The 16,414-nt window shown below is 46.2% G+C and overlaps 1 protein-coding gene across 1 annotated transcript in view; it reads right to left on the bottom strand.

The window, feature by feature from the left end:
- The window catches only part of LOC142429049 (sphingosine-1-phosphate lyase 1-like), a 51,644-nt gene that overhangs the window by 17,571 nt on the left and 17,659 nt on the right, over window positions 1-16,414 (bottom strand). The window contains exons 3-6 of the mRNA XM_075534026.1: window positions 13,333-13,400; window positions 9,878-10,025; window positions 4,768-4,844; window positions 299-427 (exon numbers count right to left, since the gene is read on the bottom strand). Of these exons, the coding sequence (XP_075390141.1) occupies window positions 299-427; window positions 4,768-4,844; window positions 9,878-10,025; window positions 13,333-13,400 (422 nt within the window). The remainder of the gene's footprint in view (window positions 1-298; window positions 428-4,767; window positions 4,845-9,877; window positions 10,026-13,332; window positions 13,401-16,414) is intronic.

Genomic DNA, 16,414 nt, shown 5'->3' with positions numbered 1-16,414 from the left:
AGAATTGTTGGTTCCCAACAACTGGAAATCTTACTGGATAAGAACAAACTGCCCTTTAAACAATTCTAGCAACTTTATGTGGATTTCAAATTAGAGGGAAAAATTCCAAGAACAGTATATTCCAAAAAGGCGACAGTTTATTGATTACAACAGAACAAGCAGAATTTTGACATTGTAATTGTTAACCTGCATTTTTGAATAATAATCACTATACTTGTATAGTAGTATATTTTTAATAAACACCACAATTTTGAGCTTAACAAAACAAAACTACTGGATGCTTCCTGCATGTACTTACGCTGCCACAGGAATTAGGTCCTCCATTGAAAAGGGAACAAGCCATCCTAACAATTTCCGCTTCAATCTTCCGGAGTCCAGGGAAGATATTTGCATGCAGTGGGTTACTCCATGCAAAATCTCCATAAGCCTAAAAAAATCCAGCATGTATTACATGAAAGAACATTACACTACATAGGACAAAGAGCCATGCACCAAACAACAATGTCTAGGTATTAGAAATAACACTAGGAATTGGAAAATCAAAGAAAGCTCATTTCCCTGACCAAATAGTGCAGCTGGCCATGCAAATGTGTTAACTCATAAAGCGGGAAGGGAGAGAGTATGCGTGTGGTTCACAACACAGCCGTGGACGGCGAAGAGAATCAGTTTGGCGTCTTAGGTTTGACTAGCACTCTTAGGTCAAATGACCTAACAGAGGCAAAAGGAAATGGTTCCGCTAGCTCCTTTATTGAGCTCTATTATAATTCAAGAGTATAATTCACGAAAAGAACTTACATAAGATGTAATGAACTGAGTATTTTTATGTGGCCTTTTGCCTTAGTTCTTTAGTAAAACAGCAGGGGGGGGGGGTGGGGATTTCCCTTAAGGCCGGGGAGGTTACCTTTCTTTCCCATAGAGTTCTTCCCCAAAGAGCTTGCTTTTATTGAGATGATGGAAATATCCTGGTTGAACTGTAAACACCTTAATGGTGTGATATTTTAGTCTGGCCCTGGCCTGAAATCTGCCAACTGATTGGGCGATTATACGCACCTTGCAGGGATTGGTCCAGCAAGAGAAGATAGGTCAGTTGTGGTCCTGGAGGGAAGGCTGTGCCTTGACACTGACCAGCAGTTTGCATATATGTACACACCAAGGTTCACAAAGAGAGAAGAGGGAGAAGAAAGAGGGAGAGATGGTGCGGAGACTCCTCAAAGAGCTGAGACAGAAGCCTGGAGAGAACCCTGAGGCAGACCAAGTGTCAACAAGGCTGAGTCAGCATTTGACAGCAAAACCTGCCCCTGGGGATGCAGCTCAAAGACTCCAACAAACCTGCCCCACCGGCTATGGGGCAGTTAAGTAGTGTGGAGGCCAAAGGCAGGAAGGCCACCAGCAGAGAGGCCTGTCCCCACGGAGCTGGGTTCTCATGGAGGGGCGAGGGAGGGCTGAGAGAAAGGTCTGATGTCTTGCATGGCTGAGACGAGGTAGGGCACTATTGAGAAGCGCTAGGGGAGCTGTGCAGGTTTGGCCGGCAGCTTCCTGACCCTGACCCCCCAAGCTGTAGCCCATTCCTTCGTAACCCCTAACTGGAAGGACAGTTCTTGAGTTCTGTGACAGAGCTTTGCAACAGATTGCTGACCCAAATGTAGGGGGGAGGGAAGAGAGTTGAGGGGGAGGGAGAACGGTCAGTGTCAGAGGAGGAGTGTTACAGCAGCTTAGAAAAGGAAGAAAATTTAGTTAAAAGAGAATGGCACTTCTGCATGACCTTTTGGAAATACTCTCATCTTTGGTGAGCTCTGCCCCCTATGACCTGGTTTGCAGTGATGCGCACAAGTGCGTAACACAAAGCAGTCCCTGCTGGGCAGTGCAGCACTGGATTCGGGCACATGGTGCTCACAGACAGCCCGAGTCCTCTGGAAGAGTGTGCTGAGTGAATGTGGAGAGAATAACGGGATTCATCCCTCAGAACCAGGCGGATGTGGAAGAGGAAGAACAACAGAGTCAGAGCGAGATGTGTTCAGTAAAGAGATGAGGCACTTTAGCCAGTGTGGATCTATGGGTCTCCGAACATCAGGGATAGTCCTGCCCTGTGTCCTGTGGGGTCCTAGGAGTTGGAATGGGCCCGATGGCAGTGAGATGGGCTCCACATTGTACCTAGTGAGAATCCCCTGAAAAGTTTTGATGAATACAGAAGTTCTGATCAGCAAATCTATAATGCTTAGTACGGTGTGAGCAGCTTCAGGCCTAAGAAACAAAGGCATTCGGTTCATTTATATGACAAGAATTGACTTCAAAAGCAAGTTTGCTTGATTACCCAAAGAAGATGTGAGAGGCAATTGTCTTTGAGATTCAGCGACACAGCAAATAGGCTCACGATTCGGGGCGTTTTCTCTCCCCAGCAAACACGTTCCACCTTACCAGAAACATCCCCGGGGATGGCATTATCTACTCTAGGCACGGTGTCTAGGATCCAAACAAAAAACCAGAACTCACTGCCACTAAGCTGACTCATTGAATTGCCCCCGTGGGTTTCTGAGATGTAAATCGATATAGGAGTGGAAAGCCTTCTCTCTCTCCCGAGAAGCAACTAGTAGTTCCGAGCTGCTGTTCCCAAGGTTAGCAGCCTGGCATGGAACCCACTTTGTACAGGCTGATGACATCTTTGGCATCTTGTGAGTCTGCCTCTGTGTGCGCAAAGAGAAACTTCCAAAGTGGTCTGGTTTCATTTTCACCACAAATTTCTCTAAGTCACTGTGTCCAGTTAAAAAAGGAAGGGAGAAACCTAGAAGTATGTGCTGCAGAGGACAGCCCTAACCTACAGGTTGGGGAGAGGGGCCAGCCTGCCACGCCCACACAAAAGCAAACCAGGAAGGAAAAAAGAGAGAGCAAGGCTAGATCGCATACTGTCATATCCAGCCCTGAGGATGACATCCCTGCAAGGAGCTGCTGGGGCACAGAGAAGACTGAAGGACCGACAATAGCTTGAAACATGATGTCCCCTCGCTGGAGCCTACCACAACAAAGGACAATACTGTGGACACACGGCGGGGAGTGAGTTCAGCCTGACCACCCCCACAGTGGGGCGAATCAACATGGGAACATTACAGATCAGAAATGGACACAAAGCAAATCCACAAAGCCCCTGAGAGGTCCCAAACATAGACTTAAGACTAGGAGGGGCAGTTCCCTGAACCCCCAGAACAGACGGGGAGATAGTCATAAAGGTCAGTGGATACAGTTGGAATTACATATTCATTGTGGCGGTTTTTGCTAGTTTACTCCCCCTCTTGCTATTTAACCTTTTGTTTTCTTTTTTCTGTGTTATTGTTATTGTTTTGCCTACCAATATAAGATAGGCATAGGAAGTCAGCCAGAGGAGAAAGCAAGAGGGCTGATGGTTCTGGATGGATTTGAAGGCAGGAAGAGGCAGGGGAAAGGAGCCATAGACGGGAACAACTAGGGAATTAAGAACAGCAACAAAGAGGACGTAGAGACCCCAGTGGTGTTGGAATAACAACAATCTAGCGGAGAGGAATTATTAAGAGGCAGAAGAAGGGCAAGCATGATGGTGGGGCAGGAGGAAGGCAAAAGGAAACAGAGGAAAGATCTAGGAAGCAAAGATATGGTTAGAGATGTAAACATATGTGGGCACTTATGTAAATATATTGATTCATAAAAAGTGGTACATATATTTATATGGCACTACATTGAGGAAGTGGACAGACTTAGGGCCTCTGCTCAAGCCCTCCCTCAATGCAAAAGCACTTTGTTCTAACAACCTGGTCTTCGGTGATACTCACCCTCCTGAAACAATCACTGAAGACAAACTGGGTGAATAAGCAAATGTGGTGCAGAAAGCTGATGATGCCAGGCTATCAGAAGATATAGTGTCTGGGGTCTTACAGGCTTGAAGTTAAACAAGTGCCCATCTTGCAGAGAAGCAACAAGCCCACATGGAAGAAGTACACCAGCCTGTGCGATCATGAGGTACTGAGAGAATCAGGTAATGAGGATCAGAAGACACAAAACAAAACAAAAAATCCATACTGTTGAGAATGTGGGGGTCAGAGCAGAGATCCCAACCCCATCAGTAGACAATAGGACATCCCCTCACGGAAGGGTCACAAGGAAGGGATGTGTCAACCAGGGTAAAGTATAGCACCCATGAAATACCCAATACTCCTTTGGTTCTTTGAGGTTTCCTCACCCCCTGCTACCAGCCCTGCTATCAATTCCTGCTAGACTGGAGCATGTACACCGGTACAGATAAGAGCTCAGGACATTCAGAATCCAAGTCAGTAAACCGCTCAGGAACAGATGTGGGAGCAGTCATACCCGGAAGGTAGGGGGAAAGTGGGGCAGCGGGCAGAGAGGAGGAAAGGGAGCAGATGTCAATGACCGACACGTAACAAACCCCATCCATGAGACAAACTACAGAAATGTGGGTGAAGGGAAACAGCAGTCAGTGTAAAATCTGAAAATAGTAATAATTTATAATTTATCAAGGTCCATGAGAGTCGGAGGAGATGCAGGGAGGGTAAAAAGAGAAGCTGATACCAAGGGCTCAATAGAAAGTAAACGTTTAGAAAGTGTTGATGACATTATACATACCAACATGCTAGATATAACTGATGTATAGGTTGTTGTAAGAACTGTAAGAGCCCCCCATAAAATGATATTTTTTATAAATGGAGGGAGAGCAAGGAGGTCAACTCAACCATCCGGGAGCACCCATCCCAGGTGATGTGTCCATCCCGTGCTGGGACTTACCTTAACAAGGAGCTCCGTGAGCTTCTGTTCCCCGTTGTACACACCTCCCGAGGCACGCCCTTCTTGCCAGGAGACATCTGTGGAGTAAGGGAAGGCCACCAGGTCAGTACACAGGGACCTTTGGGACGACTTTTGGGGTCTAGTTTGATACAGTCAGGAATCATCCCTCTGAATATAAAAGAACAAGACCACATTGGATTGGGATTCCAGGGGTTCTCTTGTGTTATATCAGAAAGAAAACATCATCCAGAAATTACTTACAATGCAAAAAAAAAAAGAATAATCTTCCGTTTTTCCCAGTGGCTGCTGGGAAAGTCATCGAGAGCCCTTAATCCAGCCTCACCCGCCTTTGAAAAGCACAGGTATTTTCTTGGTCCATGTGACTATTCTGTCAGCTGTGCCTCGGCTTGCTTCTCCTCTCCTTCCCATCCAGGTGTTGGGAGGTGGGGCAGCTGTTAGAACAGTTGGCAGAGAAAATAACCAAAAAGACATACTGCCACTGAGTCAATTCTGACTCATAGTGACCCTACTGGACAGCACAAACATTGCCCCTGTGGGTTTGCAAGACTGTAACTCTTACCTCTTAAGGGGAGTACAAAATGTCATCTTTCTACTGACCTTGCAGTGAGCTGGGTCAGAGGCAAGGAACAGAGCCCAAGTCTAGACAAACGATGATGAGAGAGAATGACTATGCAGCACCCTGGACTCGGCCTCCACCCTTCAGCCGAGCCGGACCTCACGCCATCGCCACTGGCTGCTGGCATCAAGGGAGGCCTTGGTGGGGCAAACAATTTAAAGCTCTTGCCTTCTGGCTGAACGTTGGCAGTGTGATCCCACCCAGAGGTGGTGAGCAAGGCCTGGCAACCAACTTCCCAGCAATGGCAGCCTGGGAAAGCCCCATGGAGCACAGACTACTCCACACAGGTGAAGTCACAGCGGTCGCTTTCTCACACCCCGCCCCCACACTGGCTGGTGGCCTTCCATCTTGTTCTGTGCTGGAGCTTACCCCCACCATAGGCTGCAACCCTGCAGATCTGGGGCACGGTCAGCACTGCATAAAGTTCAGAGGCACAGTTCCCAGAGGAACACAGCCGGTGGCCAGAAGTGTCACTTCCTGCCCACAGTGCTCGCTCCCAACTTACTACTTCAGATCCACAAACCTAGTGATGTGGGGGCCGTGGGTCCTTCTGCTGCAACCATGTCAAATCGTATGGAAACCGGGTAACAAGAAGCCTAGTACAGCAACACACCGTCATGGAGTGAACGGCTTCACATGGCTCTTCCACCCAAATCTCTGCAATTCCCACCGGTGACTGGGTGGCACTGTGCACATAGGGTGAGTGTCACACCAATAGAGGGGACTGGTCAGTTGGAGTACTACCACCCCTCTCTGCTGTAAGGATGAGCTATCTGTGAGGCAGAAGCAGAGAGACAAATCCCTGGACCCCTGGAAAGGGAGCACATTTGAGATCTCCATCTGAGCGGGAGGAGCCAAGGACATGGTACCAGAGGTTGAGACCAGGAGACCCTGAGACAGAACAGAGGGACAACTCCAAAACGTTGAGACTGTGAGGCTGAGCAAGACAGAGGCGCCAGACTGCTTGGCTGAAAGGTGAGAATCAAATAGAGACCTGGCTGTGGCTGAGGAGAGGTGTGGATATGGGCAAAATAAAAGAGATATTCTGTGGTAATTTGTTAATACTGCTCATATCCCCCCTAATTTGTGAGTGCTATCTGTGAGTTCTGTGTGGCCACTGCAATGAATTTGGGAACTCAGCACAGGAGTGCTGTCGGCTGCACTGCGGGTTTCAGAAGAAGGTACAGAAGAACAGAAGGAAGTGGCCTGGCTGACCCCTGTCTCACAACAACAGGAAAGCCAAAGGAGGGCAGACAGGGCCGTCCTGTGCCATTGACCGAGCACACACTGAAAAGCGTCCCGGGCCAGAGACCGCACAAAGGCCTCCGCTCTCTGGCAGGATGACAGCAATTTGGACAGCAAATCCACAAGCAGATCCCTGACCTACACCTCAGTCTAGCAAGCACTGGCAGGCTGTGAGCTCGCTCTGACACTGTCCCCAGGGGACACTGCTCAGCATCAAACTCATCTTCAACCAGGGGTGCCACCAGTCTTTTACAAACAGGAAGAGCCCACTGCTGTTGGGTTAATTCCACTCAAGAGGAACTTGATGGGCAGAATAGGACTGACCCTACCCGGTTTCCAAGGCTCTCAGTCTTTATGGAGTCAGACTGCTTCATCATTCTCCTAGGCGCAGCCCGGGGCTTCTAACCACGGACCTGCCATTGAACAGCCCAGTGCTAGCTTTGAGGGAGAAGCAGGAAGACAGATCCCTGGACTCCTGGAAGGGGAGCAAACTGAGACCTGTCAGAGCTGACGAGACCAATGCTCAACTCACAGCACCAACAAGTTTCCAAGGGACTTGGTCCATGATGTCATTTCTTGTCCTTTGATTAGCACTACAGAATGTGGCAATGGCCAATACCTTAAGGAAAGCAACATTTGGGAGCAACCAGCCCTCTCAATCACAGGACCTTTCAATACACAGGCTTTAGGGGGACACCCCAAGTTTACACCACAAATATGGACGCTTCAGTAAGTTCAAGTTTATTGTGCCAACCTGGCTGTAAACACATGAGGAGTATATTGCAGGGCAGAGAGACAAATGGCTCAGTGAGCCTCGCCTTTTGAGTTCTCAGGTCTCTTGCTTTGTGGTGGCTGGACCAGGGAGCAGCGGCCTTAGCCAGTTCCCTGCTTGCGCTGGCAAGACTCACTTCCTGCAAGACAGCCCCAAGGAGAAGCCGCCTGAACCTACCCGATGCGGCCCTGGGTGCTGGAGCAGCCGTGTGGAGACCCCTGCCAGCACTGGGATGCTTACATGTTCCTTGATTTGGTTTTCCTCGTGCAATCGGAGTCAGCGTGCGTGTTTTGTAAGATGGAGGGGCAGTTTGTGGACTGGTGTCCAACATATGCATTAATGTTGGACTTGTGGGTTTGGGCAGCACTGGGTTGGGTTGTTTTTTGATGTGCACTTAACGTTTATATAAAACTCTCTCTTATACGTGAGTTTCTGTGGATTCGTTTCTCGAAAAGTACCCAATCTAACACAATACTCTAGACTCTATCTAATTCTGTACCACCCAAAGCACACCAACTAGGAATGGAAAATGTATTTGTCGAAATCCAATGTGGCAACCCTGACTGGACCCTCGAACCAAACCACACTCACTGCTACTGAGCCTATTCTTTGCACAGAGTCAAACTGCCCCAGGGATTTCCAAGGTTGGTCACTTTACGAGCTGGCAGCCTCATCTTTCTCCCAGGGAGCGGCTGTTGAGTTTGAGCTGCTGACCTTGTGATGACTAACTCATAAGTTACTATACTGAGACCCTAGAGTAGAAAAATGAGCACCAGTGATGGAAACACGGGGAGACTTTGTAGAGAACTTGTAATTTTGCATGACTTTGTATGAGAATCTGTAACTTGTAGTATTTTACCAATAGTAATCTCTCCGTTTTCACACTTGTGAAATGTGTCAGGTTTCTCTCAGTGGCTTCAAAACTTCAAGGTAAAAAGAAATCAAAAGTTAATGAATTTTTTAAAAAGATAATTGAATTGTTGCATAAACTTTCTGAAGCCCTTTCACATAAAGATATTACATATAAGGAGAAATTGGGTGAAGGGTCTATGAGAACTCTGGACCATTTTGCAACTTTCCTATACATCTAAAATAATCTCAAATTAGAATGATTTGAAAAAAGTATTTTAAGTATGATCTTAAATTGTAATAAAAGGTGTCTGTGATAAAAATCGTTATAACATTTATAAAGCACTTACTGGATGCAACATATTTATACACAGGATTTCACTTACTCCTTTATAATATCCTTTAAGAAAAGTATGATTATTCTGGCCTCCATTATAGAGACATAGAAATGGAGACATACAGAAGTTATGTAACTCATCCAAGGTCATACTTTTGAAGTGAGTCTAGGCTAATTCAATGGGCTGTATTTTAATCACTAAGCTAGTCGGTTTATTTACCCTTCCCATACGTGCATACCCATAACCTTAATAACATTCTGGTAGCAGAATATCAAAAGTGTTGCGACTGGGGCTCTGGTTCGTCCATGCGTGTGTTTATTCCACACAGTATGTGTTTAAGCCTGTCTCTGGGGTCAGTAGATGCCTGCACACAAGTCCTCTCCATAATGTACTGGTCTCAATAGGGTGCCTTTAAAATGTTCCAGTCCCAGCAGTGGCTTGCCAGGGGAACTACAGGCCCCTCTCTAACATTCAAAGCAGAGGGTCGGCTCCGAAAGTAGTGGTGACTGCTCCTTGTGTTCCTAAGCAACGAGCAAAGGGGTCCCTAGAGGTGGAGAGGGTTATTCCATGTTCTGCTAAGCACAGGTAAGCAGTTCAGACTCACCAGTTCCTCTAATGAGGGAAGATGAGGCTGTCTGATTCTGTCAAGATGTGAAAGTCTCAGAACCCGAAGGACCAGTTCTGCTCTATCCTATTGGGTCACGGACACTTCAAATGCATTCAATGGCAGTGGGATTGTCAGGGGTGAGCATGGGGAAAGCTGGGCAGCTTCCTCAGACGTGACTCAGAGACACCTAAACAAGGCACCACTCTTCATAAACTTTCTCTAAGGACAGGGATGATCATGAGGGGCTTCCTAGGTTTAAAGAAAACGTAGTGCTGCACTGGTAGTAAAGGACCAGGAAAGCTTTTACCAGGAATATCCCTCATCCTAACGACGTGCCTGCTCATTCGTCAAGGGAGCAAAGTTGTCCCCGCAGAGTTTTGTTAGAAACCCTTAGCCCGCCCTTCAGACCTTGTCCCTTCAGACTTCGTTTGGCTGGAGGTCTCAGAGAACACTGCAGAGGAGCACAGCCGGAGGCCCTCGAGGAGGCCAAGCTGTGAAAGGGACCCGGACAAACCGGTCTCCCACGGGCTCCTTCAGGGCAGGGCTGGGGACAGGGGGCGCCACACTCAGAAGGGGACAGCCACCGGGAATCGGGGCAAGTGCTCAAAGCAGACACAGCACGGGGGTAAGGGCCCAAGGGCCCGCGCACAGCGAGCACCTACCCATCGCGCTGTACTCCTTGAGCTGCTCCAGCACGGCGGCCGCACTCAGACCCTGGGCCGGCAGGGCCCTCACATACTCCTTGTCCACTTTCAGGAAGGACATGTTCCTATTAACATCACTCTTGAGCTTGTCCTGTTTCTCTTGGATCTACAAAGGCAAGAAAAGGATGTGAAGGAGCCGGGAGGGCAGAGGGTGGTGAGAAGAAGAGCCAGTATGATATCCAGCAAGGACTCAATGGGCACCGGCCTGAGGCTCCACAGCTAGGAGAGTATCTTCTTCGTGGACAGCGGTGGCACTCTGCTGACCATTCACTGAGTTCTCGCATGTGCAATGATAGCCCCTCACACATCTGAAAAGCCAACGTCGTCCTCCGAGGTTGAAGAGGCACTCCCTTCCCTCATAGGCCTCCCTCCACCACTCTGACATCAGTGCTGACACTGGGCGTGGTTCTGCTGAAGGCAGGCCTTCTGGGAGGGCAGTGTTTGGACCCTGCACTTGCCCTGGCAGCAGCTACAGCAATGGAAGGAGAGCCACCAATGGCACCAGCAATCAGGCCAAGCTACAGCATCCCGTGCAAGTGAGAAGGGGCTCCTTCGGTGCCACGAATTAGGGGACCATGCACATCTCCCCACGTACCAAATAAGAATGGCCAGGAGGACTGCATTACATCTCAAACTGTTCACAGCTTGTTCTGTTTGACGCTAACGTGCGTAGAGGCACGAAGGTCCTTTCTGCTTTGGCATGTGTCAGCTATGTCTCTTTAGTTAACATCCTCCTAGCCATAGCTTCAGAGGCATTTTCTTTCACTCACTGACTCACACACCAAATATGAGCAGCTACAGGTAAGTACTGCTGAGTTCAGGTAACAATGCTCAACTGACTTTTATTCAGGGAGCAGGAGGAGGGGCTAGCTAAAAGGGACAGCCTCAGTCTAGCGTCTGCAGTTGCTGTGAGTCCACCTTGCTGGAGCTTTGCAAAGCCTGACAGCCCCAAGCCTGAGCAGGACAGAAGTTTGGGCTGGTGGTACATGCCCTGCCCAGACACCCACAAGTAGATGTTTGTCAGGAAGTGTTGGGCTGCAGTTTCCTTGCTGCATCCCTCAGGGCTTCCAATCCCAGCCAGGCTCTCCTCAGGACTGCTGGGAGAGCTCCAGGTGCTCACAGAGCCAGAGCAGCTTGCTCAAAGTTACTTTGATTAATGTGTATCCAGTATATACAAAAATGCATACTAGACATACTACAGTGTTCGCACAACATCCAAAAGAGTCTAACTCATATGACATCATTTTATCACCAAAAGCATAGCAGACATTGATGCATACCCGTACTAAGCCACAGATTCCCATGGAGCTGTCTGTCAGCGAGGAGGACGGAAAGGAGGAAAAGCACTAGAGCAGGGTAAGGGGGTAGAAGGACAGCAGCTGCTCTTTGTGATCAAAGAAGTGCCGGGTCGGTGTGGAGTTTGCCTTACATGTAAGAGTTTATACCTATTACAGTGATTGTTCGCAGCAATATATTGACAAATGTTTGAAGTACGAGACCTCATTCTAAACTAGTTGAATGGTCTCTTTGCCCACCCTGGATGATTAGAATACAGACAGATATGGCTCTCAGGGAAATCTGCACAGGAGGATATGCTAGGGGCATAGTTGTAAAGTTGTGAATAAAGGATGTGTATGTATACATGGCATGACATTATATTAACATGAAACACATAAAAATGATAATGAGCTATGTTAGAGAGCACAGCACTACACATCTCGACTCCAATCCTTGCCCATGTCTACACCAACCTACCCAATTCTAGCTTCCGAATAGAACGGATCTCAAAGTGAAATCCTTAATTTGCCTATGAATTTCCATCTTTCCTACTAAAACATCAGTATCACACCAGGAAACACATGGTGATGCCAGCGTCCAGAGTATCCGGTAGTAAATGGGCACTCAGAAAATGTGCCGAACAAATGAGTATGAGTGCATAAGAGAAACAAAGACACACAGATACACACACACACACACACACACACACACACACACACACCCCACTGAATGACTTAGAATCTGCTTCTGAAAAATGAAGGGTAATTACATAGCCCCTCAGGCCCCTCTAATTCTGGTACTTTACAGATTTAACAATGGGTCTGGAACCCAAGCCTTCATTTGTCTCAAAAGCTGGATGTTCCTATATTGTCTATGAGGAGGGTCAGAAGAGAAACATGAGAAATCTGACATCTTTTGCCGTATGGTCAATCCTCTGTAAGACCTCCTGTGACCCTGGACTCTCCCAGACTAATGGGAATTTATTTCTACGACTTAAAGTGACTCAGGATGTAAATACAAGGGGACTTCAAATTGTCTGTGGAAAAAATTATCCTATAGCTCTTATCCATTTTCTCACTAATATTTGGAAAGCTTTTAGTAGAAGTCTACTCATTCTCATTCCCCTTCTCTACTCGAGTTATTACTTCGACTTCTATCTCAGAAAACCAGCCTGGCCGCATGCGTTTGGGGAAGGTAGGACAATGGTCTGCCTGCATGTGTCTAAGTGTGGTCAGGAAAGGGAACTGGGATTCTCACTGAGAGCTAGCTCTTGGGCAGGGGCAAACGAAGTCCAGAGAGAATGGAGGAAAGTCCAGGGGCAGGCAGGCTTCATGTGCCAAAGGTACACCCTGTTGATCTTCATCTGCCATAAAGACAAAAACAACAGGGTACAAAGGTGGCTATCTTACCGTCAAGGGAAGGTGAAGGGTGGAGGGTGGAGGGGACCCAGCGCAGATAGGTACAAAGACCAAGAGACTCACTTGTTATCTCCCTGAATGGCTGCACCTGCAATCAGCAAACTACGGCCAGGGGCCAAATCCGGTCTTTATACAGAAAAGTTGAGTAGAACACAGGCAGCTGCGTCCTTTCCCAGCTGTCCCATGGGTGCTTTCCTCCACACAGGCCAAAGCAGCTATACCAGAGCCGACTGCCGGCAAAGCCTAACATGTTCCTTATCCAAGCTTTCCGAAGGGCCTACACATCCCTGAGCGGCATTAGCACACAATCCCCAGATAAACATCGAAATGGAAAACCACTGAGACCTGCTCCAAGGCTTCAGGCCCCGTCTCTCAGGTCTCCGGTATTCCATGTTCATCAAGCTTCTCACATCTTGCCGTGGCCCAGACAGATTTGTTGAGGAACAGCACAGGTCAGATTGTCTCTACTTTGACAGTGCTGACATTTGGGCCAGATCATTCTGTGGTGGTGGCTCTCCTGCACATCCAGGATGCTGACAGCCTCCCTGGCCTCCATCCAACCCCACGAGTGACAACCCAACCTGCCTCCAAACACTGACAAGCATTGCCTGAAGATGGGGACAAAGTCGCCCCGAGAATACTGGGATAAATGAGTAGAAGAAAGAAAATACCATCATTAATGGGAGGAAAGAGAAAATCTACAAAGATTCCACTCACCTTGCGGCCCACAAAGGGCATCTTCCTGGCCAGCTTAAAACATTTCTTCTTAAACCTTGACCATAAACCTAATAGAAGCAAATGGTTCTATTAGGCAAATAAATGTTCATGGAATAAACAGCTCATCATAATATGCATGCTATTCAGTATGACACCAGCAACCTCAACTTGCCTTCAGAATACAGGAGGAAAGATGTACTCTTCTCAAGATGTCTGCTTTCGACAATCTTCACAGGTACAGCTCAGTGACATTACGCATGTCCATCATACTGCTCAACCATCACCATTACCCAATCTTTCTTGACTCTTTCGATCATCTCAACAGAAGCTCAGTGCCCTACATCAGGTCTTGCTTTCCCTTCCCTCCCACTGACGTGTTGCTTTCTATGTTTGTGCCTATTCTGGAAATTGCTTTCCTATTGAATGAAACCTTTAAGTTTTTGATTAAATGCTCCATAGTTCCAAAATACGTCAATAGACACATACACAGAAAGTGAGACAATTCCTTCTCTCATCTATCCCCACCCCTGAAAAAAACCTCACAGAGCACTGTTGGGTACTACTTAGTCAGAGCAACTCATAGCAACCCGCTACGCGTTCACATACACACACACACACAAACACACACACACACACACACACACACACAACCCTGTCTTTTGTCTACTAATTTTGTTGAGGGTCAGCCATACGTTTTCTCTGACCCTCTCCAAGGATGATGTCCACCTCCAGGGACTGATTGCTCCTGATCATGTATCCAAAGTAAGTGACACAAGTCTTGACATCAAACATTAGGGTGTCCTTTATCCAAGAGAGACCTGTTCATTCATCGGCAGTCCGTGGCATGCTCAGTCTTCTTCACCATCCCATTATTGCAAGGCGTCTTTTAAGCAATGGAAAATGTCATGCCTTGGGTCAGGCAAACTTACACCATCAAAGTGACCATTTTGTTTTCTAAGATCTTAGAGAGGCTCATTGCAGACATTTGCTCCATGAAATGCATTCTTTGGTTTCTTTGTTTCTTTTTAGCTTTATTGCTGCATAATTCATGGGCCATGTAATTCATTGGTTTAAATATTTAAACAGGAGTCCTGCAACATTCTTTGATTTCTTGACAGCTCAGAAAACTGAAGGGGCAGTTCCACTCTGTCCTAAGAGGTCGCTATGAGTCAGAATCACTTAATGGCCGTGGATTTGGTTCATCCCATGGGTGTTGATGACACTTTCAAATAAAACGAAACCCTGGTAACTTCACTATCTACCAGGATGTTGCTTGTTGGTTCCATTGTATTAACTTTGTTTCATGTTGAGGTATAATCTATACTGAAGGTCTTTCACCTTCATTGATAACTACCTGAAGTCCACTTCATTTTCTTAAGCTTAGGTCACCTGCACATCAGAGATTCTTATGAGTCTTCCTCCAATCCTGATGCCACATTCTTCTTTACATAGTCCAGCTTCTGGAGTTAATTTCCCAGAATGCAGACTGAGTACATCCAGTCAAAGGATACAACTTCAGCACACAACTTTTCTGGTATTAAGACCATAGAGCATTCCCTTGTTCTGTGCTAATAGATTAAAAAACTGGCAAATCTAACAAAGTAATGGAATGAGATCATATAAATAACATAATGAAGAAATAAAACGGGCAACATCACATCAGAAGCTGAAGAACAATAGTGACAAAAAACTATTAAGAACAATACTGACAAATGTGAAAACCTAGAATAAAAAAGCATATTTCTAAAGGCATACTTACACCTTCAAACTATCACATACTGAGGTAGAAACATTGAACAGACCCATAGCAAAGGAAGAAATTGAACAGGGTATGTAAAAATTCCCATCAACAAAAACAAAGAAGACTGAGACCACAAAGCTTCACTGGCAAATTCAACCAAACATTCACAGGCTGTCACTAATTCTATCCAAACATTTCTAGAATGTACTAAAACATGGAGTGCTCCCTAATGCTTTTTATGAAGCAAGCATAATTGTAATACTCCAAATCAGGCAAAACATTACTAAAAAAATAATTTGTATGCCAATATCGCTCATGATCTCAAACAAAAGTCAAGCAAATAAAACCCAACAATATATTGGAAAGTTATATATCATGATCAAGTAGGCACAACACCAGGCATCCAAGGATAGTTCAACATTAGTAAAATAATCACTATAACCTACCACATAAATAAAAAGAACCACACGATCCTATCAGAAAAGGCATTTTAGAAAATCCATTGGCCATTCCTGACAAAAATTCTGAACAGAATAGAAAGGGAAATCCTCAGCATAACTAAATGTTGATGTATAAAACCAATGGTCCTCATTAGTCTCAACAAAGGGAGACTGAAATCATGTTTCTTGTGAATGAGACCCAAACAAGGATGTCCTTTGACTCCATCCTATTCAATTTTATATTGGAAGCATTAACAAGAGCAAGAAGGCCAGAAAGGAAATAAATGGCATTCAAGTGGCAACGAACTCACTCTCTCTATAGAAAAGTCCAGAGACTCAGCAAGAAAACTACAGGAACTACCTGCAGGTTCAGCAAAGTGACAGGGACAAGATCAACACGAAAAACAGATGTTTCTACACTCCCACAGAGAACCCTAGAATGGACATTCCATTTACAATAACCACCCACATGAAATACTTCCTAAAAGATCTAACCAGAGAAACTAAGACCTACGCACAGAAAAAGTAACAATGGAAGAATATATCATACATAGGAAGACTTGTTAAAATAAATGCCAATACTACCAGAATCAGTTTATATATGTAATGCAGTTCTGATTTAGAATCCACCATCATTCTTTAAAGACAGAGAAAAATGAATCACCAACTTCATACTGAAAGGAGAAAGAGCAAGAAAAGCAAAGCACTATTAACCAAGAACAAAGTAGAAGGCATTCACACTCACCCAACTCAAAGCCTACTACCCAGCCATGGTCATCAAAATAGCCTGGTACTGGTACAACAACAGAGATGTAGACTGGTGGTACAGAATTCAGAACCCAGAAGTAGATCTTTGATAAAAGTCTGAAACTCAGTAGATGAGAAAGAGACAGTCTCCTGA

Source organism: Tenrec ecaudatus, chromosome 16 (genome assembly GCF_050624435.1).
Source record: "Tenrec ecaudatus isolate mTenEca1 chromosome 16, mTenEca1.hap1, whole genome shotgun sequence".
Classification (NCBI taxonomy): Eukaryota; Metazoa; Chordata; class Mammalia; order Afrosoricida; family Tenrecidae; genus Tenrec; species Tenrec ecaudatus.
This window is presented reverse-complemented; position numbering and strand designations above follow the sequence as displayed.